General features: G+C 48.1%; 2 protein-coding genes across 2 annotated transcripts in view; both read right to left on the bottom strand.

Moving 5' to 3' along the window:
• Positions 1-2,731, bottom strand: part of AMOT (angiomotin) — a 57,262-nt gene extending 54,531 nt beyond the window's left edge. Inside the window, exon 1 of the mRNA XM_082770598.1 lies at positions 2,547-2,731. The gene's annotated coding sequence lies outside the window, so the exon portion shown is untranslated. The remainder of the gene's footprint in view (positions 1-2,546) is intronic.
• A 3,024-nt stretch (positions 2,732-5,755) lies between these two features.
• Positions 5,756-18,043, bottom strand: PGK1 (phosphoglycerate kinase 1). Its single transcript, XM_082770949.1, has 11 exons — positions 17,927-18,043; positions 15,726-15,776; positions 14,493-14,648; positions 14,228-14,372; positions 12,362-12,465; positions 11,514-11,633; positions 9,563-9,677; positions 9,122-9,301; positions 8,247-8,424; positions 7,895-7,993; positions 5,756-6,236 (listed from the first exon to the last, which is right to left on the bottom strand). Exons 1-11 carry the CDS (start codon positions 17,989-17,991, stop codon positions 6,196-6,198), a joined length of 1,254 nt encoding a protein of 417 aa, XP_082627075.1. The 5' UTR covers positions 17,992-18,043; the 3' UTR covers positions 5,756-6,195.
• Positions 18,044-18,319: the final 276 nt, after the last annotated feature.

The following is an 18,319-nucleotide window of genomic DNA, read 5'->3' as shown; positions in this document are numbered from 1 at the left end:
GGGTCTCAGGGACTCATTTTAACACGACATGCAGTCAGCATCCCTTCAAGTTACCTCTGAAAACTACGCTGACATCCCCATGGCCAAGACTAAGCCTCTTCACGAGAGGGTCAGAAAGGCAGGCTGGCCTTTCCCAGCTTTGTTCACAGCTCTTTTCGCATATTGCCAACTTTGAAGGAAATTTCCCAAGGCCACACTAACACAGGTGGTTTCCTCAGTGGTAAGAAAGCTGCTGAAGCTCATCAGATCCAGACATTTCTACCTACAAGATGGTCCACACTTGCTGTTACATGTTACACGTTACAATGGCAGCGTGAGATGCTGTTAGAGGCACACATTTCAGCCTTGTGATCCCCCACAAAACATGGGGCTGAAGTGGCAGCACTGATGTAGACGTATTCTAGAGCACTGGCTGCCTTAGTGAGGCGAACCATAAAGCCAAACTCCAATTTCTCTGCCTAACGAGAATGTTGCAATTAGGTCATCACCGAACGCTGCGTAACCGCAAATCAGAGCACAAACATTCCCACAGAGTAACTAATGTGTGACAGCAGGTATTTGGAATGAGAGCAAGGATTTCACCCATGCAGCCCTGCTGGCGAATTCTGTAGATAAACAGCAGTCCTGAGACAGTCAGCTTCCAGCGGGGACACCCGGGTGTAACAATACAGAGACCCACTGCAGTAGGAGCAGTTTAGAGCCCAAGCTCCCAGCCAGGACAGTTCACACTGACTTTGAGGAAGTTGGCGTGCGGGGAGTTTTGTGGGTCAGAACACTATTTAGGTCGCATAGGAGCTTGACCCAGGACACAACCTTCTTTGTATCTTCTGGAATCCAGTTTGAGCAACATTTCTAGTTTGCAGTAACTAGTTCTCTTCCGCTAAAAAAATGAACTAGTTCCATGCCTACCTTCGCTCAGTTCCGACTGTAGGTTTTGATAGCCCTCCGAACACCAGACCTTTATTCAAACGACCAGATAAGGGGATCCTGTAGGAGGAGGCTCTCAAGAATGCCTTCTGTCACAACCCTCTCCCTCTGTGGGGTCCTGCACAGGCACCTGGATGTACCTGCTGCGGGGGCAGCGAGGTCAGGAGAGTGAGGAGTCACAGATTAATGAGCTGCTGTTCTGATCAGGGAGATTAGGTTACAAGGCCATGCCTTTGAAGGCTGGCTACTTCAGTGCAGCCCTCTGGTTTACGACTGGGGATTTCTTTTAATTAGATTGTACTCTTAATTATTTATGGCCTATATTATCTGTGGAAGCTGCTGAAAAGTTAAGAATATCGGCCTTAATGAGGATAATTGGAATAATTATATTCTTACTTCTTTTGTAAAGCACCTTGAGCCTTCCTGATTAGAAGTGCTAGGACAGGATTAGCGGCTTAATGAAAAATTATTATTAAAAAGTGGAATAAAGATGAGGAGAGAATTAAAATGGAACTTGTTATTTTCTATCGCATTAGGGCTGAACTGAGGATCATTTATTAGAGGTGACACGCAGAAACTTTTAACCTGAATATCGAATGGGGATCTGTATGCTTTGCACAGGGGAGGATCCCAGGCAAGGAACCTGTGCCCAAGCGTTGTGGAAAGTGAGAGCAGCCCCCCAGGAGCCTGTGCCATGGAAATACTGGAGCGTCCTACCATATGCTGGTGATTCAATTATTTCGGGCTATTTACAGCACCAAGCAAAAGCAGCAGACGTTTAAGGTCACACACCAAGTTCTTGTTTGACTAAAGATTCAGCCTTCCGGCCCTTACCTTTATCAAAAAGATATCCTGGGAGAGAGACAGATGGAACCGTGGTTCTGCCTCAACCATATGGCAAGTCCGATGGCGAACATTTATTTACAGGCCTACCTGAATCGGTCTGCCAACAAAAGGCACAGTCTTTGCACCTGAGGGCAGACCGCCAAGCAGCAGCAGGGACAGCTAACCCCAGCCCTGAGGGGGCTGGTGGGACCCCATTCCTACAGGGCAAGGCCCCAAAAGCAGAGCTGTTCAGCACTGTGGGCTTATCACCCACACGCTGAGGCTTTCCCCTCGCAGAGCTGGAGGACTTGGAGTCACCTCCGCTCCATCTGGGGACGGGGCTGCTGCGGGTGCTGGGGGCCAGCAGGGTCGGGAGGCACCGGGCAGGGCAGGGACCTGTCCTGCAGGGCTGCGGGCAGCACAAACACCCCCGGGCTGGGAAACGGAGCCGGGGAGGGTCGGGACAGCTCCGCTCCCTCCTCTGAGGGTTTGCGGATACCCACAGCAAACCCTCGCAGCCCTCTCCCCTCCCACGAAGGGACTTTTCCCTCTCTGGGGGGGCAGCGGGGAGCCGGGGGTTGTGTCCGAGGCCGGCTTTTCCCTCAGGCTGGGCGAGCGGCCGGGGGGCTCCGAGGGGAGGGCCGGGGCCGCGTCCCCCCGCTCCCCGCCGCACCTGCCTCCGAGCCCGGCGGGCAGGGCCCTACCCGGGGCACCACGAAGCCGCCTTCCCCTCCCGGAGCCGGCCTCAGAGCGGCGGCCAGAGCCTCCCCTTCTCCTCCCCTCCCGCTTCTTACCCGGCGGGCGCCTGCCCCGGCGGCCGCCCGTTCATCCATCGTGCCGCTGCCCCCGCCGAGGCGACAAAGCCGGCATGGCAACGAGAGGCGCCGCGGAGCTCGGGGAGGCGCCTTCGGTTATTAACTTTCACCAGGCGGCCCCGACTACGGCACCCGGCATCCCTCGTTGGGCCGGGCGCTGTGGAGACTGCCGGGAGGCGTAGTCCGCCCTCCTCTTCCTCCTCCTCCTCCTCCTCACGGCCGGCTCCGCCTCGCCCGGCTGAGGGGAGGCGGCCATGGGCGGGACGGAGCTGCCCCGTCAGGCTCTGCTGGGTCCCCCCGCAGCTCCTCGGCAGCAGGCAACTGAGGGGCTAAAAGCGTTCAAGTCCTTTTCAGAAACACCCTCCAGGCTGTGAGGTGCGCAGCAGAGCCCGGTGTCCAAAAATAAAATCAAAAGACGGAGGTGGTTTTACCGCCGGGGGAGCGGGATGCGCCCCACGGGGTGGCTTGCCTCACAAAATGGCTGCTGCCCACCCGGGGGCCCCTCTGTGGAAAGGCAGCGCTGGAGCGCGCAGTTCTGCTGTTTCCGATGTGCAAAGGTACATTTGCACTGCAGTTGGCCTCCTGGCTGGCCAAATCTGCAATTATTAAAGATATTTTGCCCTGCCTCTGGCACACCAGGGCTGATGGCTCTGCCTGTGGCCCTGAGTCACCAGTGCTACCTGTGACTGCAATTTTCAGTACTGAGTAACTTGAAAAACTGCCATCAATTACGCTTTTTACTATGCGGAAACACTTTCTCTACCTCCTGCCGTTTACAGTAGACTGTAATTTATACAGGGAGACACCCCTAAGAAAGCCCATGTATTTTCTGCCTAAGAGAAGCTTATTTTACTTTCCTGACTGCAAACTTACTCTTTCACATCAATATTTTATGATCTCAGCTATGAGGACCTAAGTTCTTCACAATTTATTTATTTATTTTTTTATCTCACTTGGTTATCAGCCCATTGAAAAGCTAAATCTGCACCTGGCAAGCTTTTTGCAACGGCTTCATCTTTTAACCTCTCTTCCACGTTTCTAACTAGCATCATTGCCCCCAAACCACTCACAACAAAAGGCACCCAAAGGCAGAACTGTCAAGGATGTGTGTCTAGAATTATCTCCAAACATACACAAAAATAATCCAGAAAGAACAGTGTGACTCCAACAGATGTAAAATGTAACAATGGAAGCACCTCTAGATGCCTCAAAATATTTTATAATTTCAGTAGTGGTTACTAAAACAAAAACTTAATAGGTAAAGCTTACATAATGAAGTTGTCTTTAATCAACTGCTGGTCATCAAGTGTACAGCTCCCGCAGTCTAGGCTTCATCCCCTTCACTTTAAAACCCTTAAAACCAAGCGTCTGTCAGGGTGAGCACACAGACCTGAAAGTTGTAATAGTTAAAATAAACACATGAAAACAAACACCACCACCACCACCATTTTAAACATGAAAAAGCAAGCATCCAAAGTCACGTGAAAAGATGCTTTTAAGCGCAGATGTCTGTGTTTGTGGAGCCTTGTGACTCCTTGCTATATTCGACTACAGACAGCTTTGTTTTGTTGCTTGTGATGAAGGAGGGGAGGGGGAAAAAAGTGAGGTAGTGGCCACACACCGACCTTCACTGTAAACACCAAGAAAGGAACTATGGAGGGAAAGTCTTGTTTTTGCTCCATGGGAATCCAGCAACACGGGTATAAGAGTGACACTAAAATGGGCTGTGCTGTCATGAGGCCTTGTTTGCCAGAGCCAGACAAGAATGGTCTGTTATAAAACATGGTGGAATGTTTGTTTTTGTAGTATTGGATTTCCAAAATCCATAGTCTTTTTGTGGCTGACAAGCTCACTCTTTTCTTTGCCTCGTTACCGCAGCTGTCGGAGGTCTGCACCCCTGCCTGGAAAACATGAGTAACAGCTAGAAAGCAATCCTAGCAAAAATCTGCATCATTCATGCGTAATCAGACAATGCTTGGGAGAGTTACAAAGGAAGGGAGGAGGAGAAAACCACAGCGCTGCAGACATTTGCATGCTTTCTAGTTTCTTTGCAAGAGTTACTTTTAGGTATAAAATGCATGAAGTTTCATATGCAACTTTATATATGCTTTAACTTTATTGGGCTTTGATTCACATCCCACTGAGACCTAGCAAAATTTGGCAGATCGGCCGTGTCTGTTTCCAGCACATACCTCCATTTTGTCTTGGCAATACTGTGCATGTATACACCAATTAAGAGAAAAGCATGCTCTGTTGTGGCTTGCTGCTTACCTCAAAGACTCTCTCCGTGGTTCATCCCAGCTGCTTTGTTCAACTCAGACCACACAGAACACCCCAGATGGCACCTGACAGAGCAGGCAGTGCTGCTTTACAGCAGTTTCTGTTGTGATCCAGCTAGAAGATGCACAGGCAGTTCAGCTGGACCACTGAGTTCTCTTGCAGTTCCTGTGAGCAGAGCTATGGCTCAATCCAAACCACACTTTGGGCTGACTTCAAACCAATCTAAAGTTCGGCACAGCCCTGGGTTTGGTTTAGAGCCACCCTGTGCTTGCATTTGGGTCCTGGAGCAAGGATAGGAGCCAACCCCTGACAGCCAAAATGGGAATTCCACCTGCATCCATTTGCACCATGCTGGTGCTCCTCCACTAACAGTCCTTGTGGGTCTGTGGTGTGCTTAGTCCCCAAACACAAGCCCGCTTGTCCAAAGCAGGTGCTTTGCTATGCTAGTTCTAGTGCTTTTTTGGGTCACATACTCAAGCAAAGGAGTGCTGCAGTTCTCTTTGCATATAAAGGAGAGGTAAGAACCTTCTTTTTTACCCGTGTCTTCAGAGGTTCCAGTTCTCAGATTACATACATTAGATGCCTACTACATAGCAAGTTCTCTGGAGAGAACCACACTTTTAAAAATGTGCAAATTTAACCATTATTGCACATTCAAAAATTCATCTTCCTTACTTGATGGTACGGAAGTTTTGACATAACAGTGTATCTGCAACAACTTCCTTACCAACAAAGTTCACTTTGATGACTGGATGCTTACAAATCCATGGATAAAAACAAAAGGATATTTACAAATACTGCAATTAGCACAAAAAGAAAAAAGATCTGACTCCTGACGCTTAGGACAAAGGTATTGTAACATAACCTGTTCCAAAAAATGTGAAAGAAGAACCACATACAAGTTGTTGGCATTTTAAATATGTTTATTCAGCAGCTATTACAATCAGCCTCCAAAAAACTGGAGTCCCCTCTTGTTTCTGAACTGTGGCAAGTGATGAAAATGCCTGCTAGGAACATTGAAGAAGCTACACAGTGCACTCCTTTCTGAGAAACAGACATGGCTACTAGGGATTAATCTCTTTGAAAAGGCAAAATATAAATATATACACTCTAAATCCACAACAACGGTTTAAACGCACTACATGAATTCAAGTGGGATAAGAGTGGACAAATCCACATCATGTAAACTGCAGTCGCATCGTCTCTCTCCTGTCTTCTCCTCCAACCCTGCCCAGTTTCGGTTTACATTCTGTGATCTGCCTATCGCAGAGATGAAATACAGAAGCGCTGAAGTGTTGAATCTCAGGGGCTGTGCACGGGACCAGGAGCTGGGGTGATGCACCGTGCTCTACACGTTGCTCAAGGCATCCACGCCAGGAAGAACTTTACCTGTTAGGGAAAAAAAATCCCAATAAAGTTAAGGACCCTCCAACTGTACTTTGCTTTATGCTCACAACTGCAACATTTACACAGATTAAAAAAAACAAACTAGAGGTTAAAGATGGCTCTACGTGCATTCCCGTTGACATCTGTGGCTATGAAGGCATATGGGTTACATTTAAACTGCTCCATGCAGCAAATACATTTTGGGGCTGTGGTGAGTATCCAGAGCACAGCTGCACTCGTGTGTCAGCAGCAGATTAACGGCCCACAGTTGTCAATGCTCAATTAACAATAATGCTGAGTTTCTATCCAAGTTCCTGCTAGGGGCAGATCCAAACACCTAAGATATTTTTCCATGCAGCTTGATGGCAAACAGATTTTTTGATCGGACCTAGGGAGTTGCTGCATACTTTCTTCAATCCCTAATGACATGTAAAGAGTATTTTGGAGTGTGTGGTGGAAATTTTAAGAATGAATTAAGAAAAAGGAACGGAGCCTGCTATAAGACTTGAGTCTTTTCTTGGGACTGAAACACCCAGGTCCAGATATCTGCACACCTCATTCCAATGGAGGGGAGTAAGGAACACGCTCCTCTTTGGGTACGGGGGCCCCGCATTTTTTTATTTTACTTTTATTTTTAAGTGCAACGCTTTTGAAAGCATCTTCTTAGCTTATTGTCCTACTTTAATAGTGAAGGGAGAGCTTTCTGCTCACCCCCAACCTACCTTCGAATGCACAAGCTGTGTGGCAGCACTGAATTTTAACACTGTTCACAACCAACCAACTATTTTCTCTTTTTTAAATAATCTTCAGAGGCTTTTCTAATTAGCTAGACTTCCGTTACATTTAAAAGATCACACACACAAACCCACATTTTGGGCCAAAACTTAGACAACTTTGTCCTTGCGAATAAATCAGTTGCACAGTTTCATTCTAGCCATCTGCATTCTTTCCCTTTCCCATCACTCCCTAGGCAACAGAAACAAAAGCTCTGTCTCACACGTAACTGCTGGAAACCAACAGCTGTAATGCAGTTTATTGCAGTTTCTCTTCTACAGAGAAGTTGACAGCATTAGATAATTTACACATATTGGGAAACAGCTAATTACCAGAGGAAATAAAAACTCATTTAGAGTACAATGCGACTCATTAGAAGAATCCTGTAAATTCTCACCATTTTGGATTCCGAGTATTCTCGCGCAGATTTGGGAAGTGATCACTAGAGGGCTCCCCAAAACCAGGGGATTTTAAACAATGCTCCCAAAAGGAAGCTTGTAAACCAGAATTCCGGACTATTCTGATGAGATTTCCCTAACAGAAACTGGAAACTATGAACAGCCTGGTTAACGCGTCTCAGGGAATCATCTATAAATAAAGAGCCCGCTCTCGAGGCTGTTTTACTTTCTATTCCAGCATTTTTGCTGCCTGGGAGTGGCAGTCTATGCTATTTGCAGGAATACTCCATTTTCTTTCCTCTTCCTCTAGGAGGAAGACAAAAAGAGCTATGAGGATCTCATTGCTCTCATTGTTCAAAAGCTACCTGCAACTCCACTTGGTGAAACAGAGAAGACATTCACCCTGTTGTTGTGCTTTTCTGACTATCAAAGCAAGGCAGAGCACCCAGAACTGCCCGATTTGCTCAAACAAGAGAAAAGAGCAGTTACCCTCCAGCAGTTCCAGGCTGGCGCCACCTCCAGTGCTGACGTGGCTAACTTTATCCTCAGTATTCCACTTGGCGCAGCAAGTAGCTGTATCCCCACCACCTGTAGCACAAGAAAACGCAATGATACAGAAGAAATTAGAATTTTGTTCAGCTTAAGGCACAAAGCCTTGCTGCAGGCTGGTTCTGTTCCCAGATCCTCAGTACATACATCAATTTTTAAAGTCACATCTGCACGCTGAAGGAAAACTGAAAGCATTATGAAGAGAAACAATTTGGCCACATTTTTAATGTGGTGCTAGGAGACAAACCTCCTTGTTGCATTTAGAAAAGCAAGAACACATGCAACTCCTTACCAATAATGGTGATGCAGCCCTTGCCAGTGACTTCCACCACTTTGTCCATCAGAGCTTTGGTTCCTTTGGAAAACTTGTCCCACTCGAAGACACCCACGGGACCGTTCCACACTATTTGCTTGGCCCTTCCCACAACTTCAACAAACTTCTTCACGCTTTCAGGGCCACAGTCCAAGCCCTAAGACAAACAAGAGAATTCAGATATACCTCCTGCCAAGCCTCAGCTTAAATCACCAATGCCTTTTTGGTGGGATCCTCAAAAGCTTCCCCCCCCTTTCCTTAAAGGTCCAAGCTAACAACCCTGCTATTCACACCACATTGTCAAACACCTGACAAGTCCAAAGCCTATAGCTTTGCAGGCCTTGTAGGGCTTGGTGGTGCTGTTTTCGTGGTATCAAACTTGCCACTGACTTAGATACAGCAGACCAGACATGAAGCAAGAGTTTCTCTGTATGCTAAGGAACAAAGCGACTTGTCAGCAGCTGCTGCTGCAGCATGGAGTCTGGAGTGGTATTTGTATTCCTAGTATGAAGAACTCATTTTTAAAATCAATGTCAGAAGCATAAAGTCTTAGTTAGAAGCTTTTGCCAACTAATTAAATTCGAGTCAAATAAAAGAGACTCCTCTAAAACCTTCAGATCTGAATGCAGTAGGATTTTTGCTGTTTTAATCCAAATCTCTACAAAAGCTGTTTTACACTTAAAAAATCAGGACAAGCCACAGGGCTTTCTTTTTATTAAGCCCAAGAACTCCACGCAGCTAGGCTGCCTTCAGAAACAATAGCAATGGATCTCAATTACTCTTTTTATTCCTTTAAGGCATGCCTTTCCCACCCCAGTGCTCCCTGTTATTTTCCCTAGTCCATCGAAACCTACCATCCAGCCAGCAGGAATGCCCGAAGCCACCGTGGCTTCGCCAGTCTGTGCATGCTCATCAAATTTGTCCGCAGTGATGAAGTCAACAGGCAGAGTGATCTTCACACCGTTCTTCTCTGCCTTGGCCATCAGGTCCTTGACAATTTTTGATCCCTCTTCATCAAACAAAGAGTTGCCAATCTGCAGAAGTTATTTGGAAAAAATGAAAGGCATTTGTTTAGCTGCTGGTTGGGACAGAAAAGCACAGCAGCAGTCAGGCCACACCATTCAGCAGTTCTGGGAGCACTAAGACACATTCTGCAATCCAATTTTTGCAAGCTGATTGTCAAGCAACTTCTGAGTGCTCCCTGCTCTTGCGGGGAGCTGACACACCTCGTTTCCAATCCCACCATATATACTGACCGTATTTTTTTCCTAGGAGCAGACTTGCTCTTTTCTTACCTGCATGTTGTTGAGCACTTTAAGGAAGGTGAATGCCATTCCACCACCGATGATCATCTCATTGACCTTATCCAACATGTTATTGATCAGCTGGATCTTATCCTGAACTTTTGCTCTGGTGAACGAGAAAAGGAAAGAGAACAAACAGTGCAGTCACTGCCCAGAATTCTCAGACAGACTTCATTCTATCTTGAACTAAGCAGGAAGCCTCACCAACGACTTCTTGGATAAGAATTTGAAGCAGAACTATCCAACTGCTAGTCAGTACTGGCAATTCTGATACCTCAAGGTTTTTCTGAGAGAATGGTCCAACAGAAAAGTTATGGGGAACAGGCAGAAAGGGAATTTGGGAAATCAGCAGGTCAGTATTAAACAGCAACTTACAAGAGCGTTCTTAGCCCTCTGTTTTTCACCTACTGAAATATAAAATTAATTTGGCACTTTAAAGGCTGGTTCCCCTGACTGTCCATCCAAGCAGAGCAGAGATCAGATCCCAGACCTCCACCACTCACAACCATGGCCCGACCCCAGATCCACTGCACCAGCTGCCGTACGCCCAGCTCCTGTAACCAGCCCAGGCCCAGCACCCCATCACGCTCATAGCCCCAACATCCCACCATCTGGGGTAACAATGCCAAAATTACTTCATATGGGAATGGCAGGAAGCAACAGTAAATAGACAAATCTTTCACCCTCCCCTCTACACCCCGTGTCGTTGTTACCTAAAGAAAGCTTCATGAAGACCCTAGAAAATTACCTAGGCTGACACTCCAGAGACTTGCATTGCTATCTGTATGGCTATGCCCTGCTTCAAGACATTAGACAAGACCCTTTCCTTTTCTTCCTTCAGTTACCTTATCTCTAAAACAGTGATAATGATACAGATTTCATTAATGAAATACTTTCAGACCTCATCCGAATAAATAGGCAGTGTCTCTACAATTCCAGCCTCAGTGACTGCAGAGAGCTCTGGTGCAAACCAGCCACCAGCAAGAAATTTTTGTTTCTTTCTTCTGTGCACATCCTGCTCCTGGCACTCAAGTTACTTTCCTGCACATGGTCTTTCTTTGCCAACACATTCTATTTCCACCTCCTTAGTACAGTTCTCAGTACAGATTCCTGGTCCAGTTTTGTTATGGATAAGCAATAGCCAGCCTGCAAGTGTGGGTCACCTGCAGCTCTGAATCTTGGAAGGGTGCTAATAAAAAGAAAGCACTGCTCATTATAATCAAGATCACAGAAAAAGTATAAAATGAGAACTGAGTACTACTTCTTGCAGAGCGTGTTTTTGGGTGCAAAGAACAGGAATAAGCCACATAATTTTATCATCACGGGGACGTTACCATGTCCAAGCTCTGTGTCACTGTATTTTACAAAGTATTTTAATTCACCTGATGAACTGAAACACTTCCATAGAAGTGTGCATGTTTCAAAAACCGGCAGCAATGAGAATTTATTTCTACACACAAGCAGTCATTTGGTTTTGCACCTTCGATTCTCTTTGCACGCTAGTTGCTGCTAGAGAACAGAGACCTGGGCAACTACAGTAGGCCACGGTTGCATAATGCCCGACCGTGTCAACTTACACAGCGCTGAGCTTGCAGGATGCTTGTACTCTGAACCACAGAGGAAAGGTCACTGACAACATTTCAGGGCCAGCATGTGTGTCAGTTCTGGGTCAGCTGCCCAGCGAGCTGCCCTGGGCTGTGTCAGGGGGATGCGAGAGGCCACGAGGTGTGAGCAGACCCCGACAGTATCACCACAGGCCTGGACGGGGTAAGGTAGCTCCCATCTAACCCACATTTTACAGAGATCTCAAGAATTATCTGCAAATCTGAACTGCAGGTACAGCTCAAAGGAAAGCACTTGTTTGCAGCAAGCCAAAACAACCCTTCAGTTATGACAGAGGTGGTGAAGAGAAATAAGAAGGTGGTATGCTCTTGAGTCTTACCCTCCCAGAATTGCTAAGAAGGGTCTCTCTGGGCTCTCGAGGGCCTTCGCAAAATAATCCAGTTCTTTCTTCATCAGGAAGCCTGCAGCCTTCTGAGGAAGATTGACACCTACCATGGAACTGCAGAATGAAGGTAAGAGTAAGGAAAGGAAAAATGTTCTATCAGTGAAGGTCCAAACATCCGTGTGTCTCACAGCACTAAAATTCTTTAGTCAGCTACAGCAAGGAGCGCAGCTCCTACCGGCATGGAAACAAACATGGGGATTTTCTTTTCCTAGTTCGATAAGCCAGCTGTAAAGTTGACTTTCCAGCATTGCTTTTGCACAGCCTTTTTGCTATGTGATATGTTTACAGCATCAATTAGTAATCCAAAGTGATGAGGGACAAAAGCGTAGGAGGAACAGACATCTTCCTCCAGTAACGCTGATTAGGAAATCGAGCTCCAAGATGAGCACTGCAGAGTCTCAAACACACACATCTAACCATGCTCCATGAGAATAACCCATCTGGAACTATTCATCTTCAGGAAAACAGGTCTGCTGAATTTGTAGGACAATTAATAAGAGTCCTAAGCAAGTAATTTTGTATCTTCAAAGCCTAAAATGTTAATTCAAGTCTTAAGAGTTTCAACTGTTGCCTGTTCTCAGAGGTAAACTTTAGATAGCATATGCTATAGAGAACTGCCTTCTCTAAATATGTCACTCAGGAATAAACACAGCAGAATAATGGGATAAGCTCCAAAATAAGTTAATTTTAAGTAAGGGCTTTTAACTGTGTGTAGTTTTAACTGGGAGCAAACCTTAGCATCATTCTGCAGTTCTGCCTGTGGACAGAAAAGGGATACATACCTGTGAGCGCGGTGGGCAGTTCCAAAAGCATCGTTAACATAAACATCTCCCAGTTTAGAAAGAGAGGCTCTGAAAGCATCCACTTTTGCAGAATCAGCCTTGATCTAAAGGGAAAGAATTACAAGCTTGTGCTATTCAAGTCACGGAGTAGATACTGAAGCTGTTCAGTACATACTGAAGCTGCTGAAGTCAAATTCAGCAATTAACAAGCAATTGATTCGTAACCCCAAAGCAAAGAAAAAATCAGCTGGAGAAATTCATCTATTTATCCTGGGGTTCACTGCATTTCATATGCTCTTTTCCAGTCCAGCAGAAGCCACAAAAACGTTTAAATGGTTTAAACTCCACTTTAATCCCTCCGAGCCTGCTCCTACATCCCTGAGGACTGTTCCCATTGCAGGATCTTGGTACACCAACAAGGTAGGAACGAGCTGCACTACAACCAACCTCTTGGTCTGCTCACAGATCTCTGTTTGTGGGGCGATCCCAGGTAACACAGGAAGGGTGTGCAGAGACAAGGTGCTAATGAGATGAAAGCAAACTTGCTCATGCTCACCTACTGACCAGCGACAGCATGGTAGCTAAGCTCCTGAGGGATTCATTTAGTGTCTGCTCTGAGGATTAACTTATAAATAGCACACACACTACGACAGGCCACAGCCGTAACAGCCAGCAAAGGAAAGCTGGGGACAGGTTGAGTGGGCAAAACCAGAGGCGTTTCTGCTGAGACCTTCTCCACCCTCCAAGTCCTCATGGGATGGCTCAAGTTGTTCCATTTTCCTTCCCACCTTGAGAAAAACAGCAGAGCTCTCTAACAGCAACTGCTCAGAGCAAGTTCACTGCCACATGCTGTTAAAGAACCTCCTGGACTGGCAGTTGGGCGATCCCTGCCTGCCTGCCTTACTGCTTTATCAGCTCACCCCCGAGCAAGGGCTCTCCTGCTGCCTCTGCTAGCACACAGCTCTAATTCTAATTCAGGAATGATGGCAGCAAGGCACTCTAAGACAGGCCAGACGGGTTCAGCACAGCTTTAGGGGCCCTTTTATTCACACAGCCTAGCCAAAGGGACTACACAGACTCTAAAATAATGCTGTCAACTCCTCCTTCACTTGCTAAATGTCTTGGCTTTACACGGAAGAGATGAAGTGCTCCGATCAAATCCCGGAACATCTGGAAGCTGAACGCAGAGGCTTTTAATGAAGGAATCCCCTACCACCGGATCTGCCTCGGAAAGACACCTCTCAAGTACTAGCTAACAACCCATGGTCTTGCACTGCATCTCCATTCCCACAGCACTGACTGTCACCTGGTAAGATGAGAAGCTGGTCTGCCAGCTGCAGCTCTCCTGTCATGCCCAACTGCTTTGCATGCTTCTGTACACATACAAGTGCATAAAATCAGTTTCCCAAAGCCAATTTAATTTTCATCCCACTCTTCCCCCAGCCACCACATTGGCTTTCAGTGGCACGAGGCTGTGGTAATTCCAGACCAGCTCAATTTCTCATTGTCACCTGGAGCTGCAAAGGCTCACTGGTTCTCTGGGCCATTTTCCTAAGTGCCAGGAGTCCTGTGTCAGCCCCTAAAGGGCAGCGCACGATGCCAGCATTCCCCTCCACGCACCAAATCTGCGAGGAGCCAAGGCCTGCGGAAAGTCACCGGGTCACCATGGCTAAGAAAAGCAGCTGTCTGGAGCAAGCCTTCTTCATGACCTTCAAGAAAATGTCAGAGGTGCAAGGCAGCCTGGCTCTCCACGGCTGCTCTGAGAGCAGGCAGGCTTCTAACGGGTTTGACAATCTCAGCACTGCAGAACACGTAAACATCAGTTTAAAGCATTAGGCACACACAAAACTAGACTTGATGCTTCACCTTGTTCCCTGAAGCATCCTTCCCCTTCCCTTCTTCTTCTACGTGGAAGCGGAGGTTCTCCAGCAGGATGATGGAGCCAGTTGCAGGATTAGCGCAGGCCTTCTCCACATCAGGACCAACACAGTCCTTCAGGAAAGTCACCTCTCTGCAAACAGAAGACACACACCCCGTCACCCTACAAGCAATTCTTCCTTTCTGAAAGGAGAGCACCCAGGTCCACGCACAGGGTGGGCCTGACGCGCGCTGAGCTGCTCTTCTACTTCACCTGCCCATGAGCGCTTTAAGCTCCACAGCGACCGGGGCCAAGGAGAACTTGTCGGGCATGGGGACACCGTCGGGGCGACCCAGGTGACTCATCAAGACCACGGACTTGGCTCCATGGTCCAGGCAGTGCTTGATGGTAGGAACGGCCGCCTTGATCCTGTAGGGGCAGGGAAAAGCAAGTGAAAAAGGATTCAAGGAGTGTTTGCTGTGGAAGAAGGCTGATTGAGCACTTACACGAGAGCCCTGGAAGTTGTCCCTCAAAAAGGGCAAGAGAAAGCACAGAGCTGGGCAGAATGATTGTTTAACCGCTGTTAATGGTTCCACACAGCTCAGCCTCCCCTTCATAGACAGCAGGGCTCTGCCACCAGGACCTCCTAAAAGGGAGGCTGGGCTTCAAAACTTACTCTAGGATAAACATCTCAGAGTCTCATACCCCACAGAGAGAATCTTTCCCTGCAGAGCTAGCGCAGCCTATTCCTTTCCCAAGGACTGTGACAATGCCCGAAGCACAGCCACCACACATCATGCATCAGCCAAGTTCTCTGTCCCAGCATGTTTTCACACGTTCTACTGTTATCTTCTGCAAGGTGTAGGAGAGAGAAGTAAAATTTATCTCGTCATCCAAATTCTGCTGATTGTTTGTAGCTATGAAATGCCAGGAAACATCTGAACATAACCAGGCTTCCTTATTTAGTGATCCTGAGCCAAAAAAAGGAATGATGCGGACGCTGCCCAGTGGTGAACAAAACTGGCACCCGCCCACAAACACTGGAGGAGCTAAATGAGACATCTGGTATCACTGCTCCTAAACCCTGTGTCTCTGCATGCTGCCCAAGTGTGCTAATGTTAGACAACAAGTGAACACAGCCCCAGGGTAAGGAGCCAGGACATCTTCTGGTGCTATCATCAAAACCAGCAAACACAGGTGAACAGACGCGTGGTTGTGACACAGCCATAATGCTGCAACCATGTGTAAGGAATGAAGTTTCAGGATCTGTACAGTGATGTTTTCTATGTGCTTTCCACAGCAGCTACAGTGAGAGTAAGCTAGTAGTAACTCTCATAGTAACTACAATTTGCAAATAGCTGCAGGAGTTTTAACCAACAGCTGTCAGACCTTCCCTGAGACACCTAATACTCAGCGATTAGGCAGGGACAGCTTAACCACAGCAGCACTGCGGGTACTGCGAACAGAACCAGGCCTCAAATCAAAAAACAGAAATCAAAGGCTCACCTTTGGTTGTTGGTTATTTTGTGATCCTTCATTGGAACATTGAAGTCAACCCTAAAAAAAAAAGAAAGCAGAAAAAGTTTAAGTATTTAAAACTTGTTTTTACAAAGAGCAAGGTAACCTGCAGGAAGGGAGCTGCCTAGAAGAGCAATGTTGTGGTTAAGGTTAGGCTAAGATTTTTAGCTGCCTTGTGCATTTCAAATCGGTATCTTCTCAGCCATTTGTGCTTGTAATGAATACAACTGGAGAAAAAGCATCCCTGTGTGACTTTATGAAGCTACACTGTCAATCCAACCCAACTCTCATGGCCGTAGGAGTGATGATGCTGAAACAGAAAACAAAGCTGGGATTGAACAAGCTCCTGCTTGCTTTTTCCATTTTTAAAGCCATGCTCCCAGATCACTGCCTAGCAGGTTCCAAGGGAAAGGAAGCAAATAACGAAAGGTGACATTGTGCTCTCCGAAGAGGCTTCTGAAATACCCAGCTGGACTACTATGGCAGGCAAGCAAGCTCACAGAAGCTGCCCAATTACTGCTTACAGCTCTGAGTTTCTGCTCTCAGCAGCTCTGATCCCTCCAGAGCCGAGTACTGCAGCTACCACATGCCCGTGGGAAGACCTGACTAGATCCAAGGGTCGCTTCCCTCACACACCAGAGGAAGGGATGGCAGGAAGGAATTTTATCAGTTTCTCTAGCGCACCTTGTGCCCACGTGGTGACCAGCTGCAGCAGGAGGCTGTTTCGTAACAGCCACGAGCAGAGATTACTCACCCAGCCGCTTTCCTCCTCCCTGTCTCGCTCAGAGAAAGCGTGGCCACGGCATGACCACAGATGAGCAAGATCTTTTTCTTCCGGGGAGGAAGGGAGCGTCTAACTGGCTGTAACAGCGCATCAGAATGAGGAATGTGAAGTGCTCTGTTCACCTTTATCCTTCATCACTCCACGTCTATACACACAACACTGAAATTCTGGAAGTTGCTTGAGTTTCCTTGTAGCCTGCTCAGCACTAGAACCACATGGGAAGGCTGACAAAAGCTGCCAGCAAAGCAGGAGTAACTGAGCAGAAAAAATTGAACTGGCAGCCCATGGTACAGTGGACTAATTCCATAAAGGGGACAGGAAAACATCATCATCATGCTGCTTTTCTGAAACAGGGGGAATAAGAGAACAGTTTGCTTTACAGAGCCATTGGAGCTACAGAAGACCAGGTTCACCCTTTCTCCCCACCACAGCTATGGCCAGTGAAATCTGAGCTCTCCCTGAACCTTTTCTCTTCCCCAGTCCTAACATCTACCTTGTTCTGCCTTAGGCACTAGGCCTGGAAGGTAACGTTATGAACATACCAGAATTACAATGAACATGAAGAGAAAGAAGACAGGTATCGATTTTAGTAGCACTAAGAGCACGTGGCAACTTTTGGGGGAGATGAGGTGCAGGCAGGAAACTCACGAATTAGCACCAACTGCTGCCTCACTCCACCTTTGCAGCCAAGCACGGGCCTGCAGGCGGGTTATGCCCATTATCTGTGCCCACAAGCTGGCTAACCCATCCCCTGATTAAAAAAAAAAAAAAAAATGTATGTTGTTATAGAGATAAAGGTCTTTTTTTTTTTTGTACCAGATTTATGAAACACGTGCAAATCCCAAGCTAGCTTCTCGTTATGGGAGCTGATTTTTAGCCATCTAACTTTGAGGGACCTACATCAAAATAAGACAAGAGAGACCAAATAGTGAGACGGGGGAGGCAAGCTGCAGCCTCCGCACCACACAGGGCGGCTGATACAAACGGGTGGCAGTAAGGTGACCTTGGAGAAAGAAACCCAGGGTTAGAGGAACTTCATACCTTACCTGCCAGCACCTGGCCGCCGCTCCCGCCCAGGCTTTGCGCAGCCCCTGCAGTTTTGCGGCCAATTCCTGCCTCAGGAAGCAGGCGATGCCTGCAGCCCGGCGCCCGGCCCGACGAGCAGAGCCATTCCCGGCTGTGCTCTCACCTTACCCTCACTCATTTCAGCTCTGCGCTAAGGGAAGGGGAGCTGGGGGAGAGATTCTTCTGGAAGGGCCTTTTCTGGAGCCCTCTCCCACAAGGAGCCCACAGCAGCGGGCTGCACCTCCCCCCCCCCCCCCCAACCCCCTCACGGGGCCCTGACGGCGCTGAGAGCCGCGGGCAGGGCCTGGGGAGAGCCGCTCCCCCCCGCCCAGCTCCTCACCTCATAACAACCCGCTTGCCCTTCACGTCCACCTTATCCAGGGTGAGTTTGTTGGAGAGAGACATGGCTGCAGCCGCTGCGATCCGCACCCTCCGCCTGCCACCCGCCTTCTGAGGCACTGCCCGGCCCGCCTCGCCGGCCTCACGCTCGGCCCGCCCCTGCCCGCGTCCCATTGGGCCGCGCCGCCCGCCGCGCGCTCCCATTGGACGAGCCGCCCGCCCGTCAGCCGAGCCGCCCAGCCCCGCCGTCAGGCCTGGCTGCGGCAGGGCCTGGTCACGTCCCGCACGGAGCCGGCGGGGGCGGGGCCGCGTGAGGGCAGCCCAGGCCGCCGCTATGGGGCCGCTATGGGGCCGTTGGGGTGTGGGGCCGCTCTGCCCCCGCTCCCCTCAGCCT

Source organism: Aythya marila (genome assembly GCF_965140915.1).
Source record: "Aythya marila genome assembly, chromosome: 13".
In the NCBI taxonomy this organism is placed as follows: domain Eukaryota; kingdom Metazoa; phylum Chordata; class Aves; order Anseriformes; family Anatidae; genus Aythya; species Aythya marila.
This window is presented reverse-complemented; position numbering and strand designations above follow the sequence as displayed.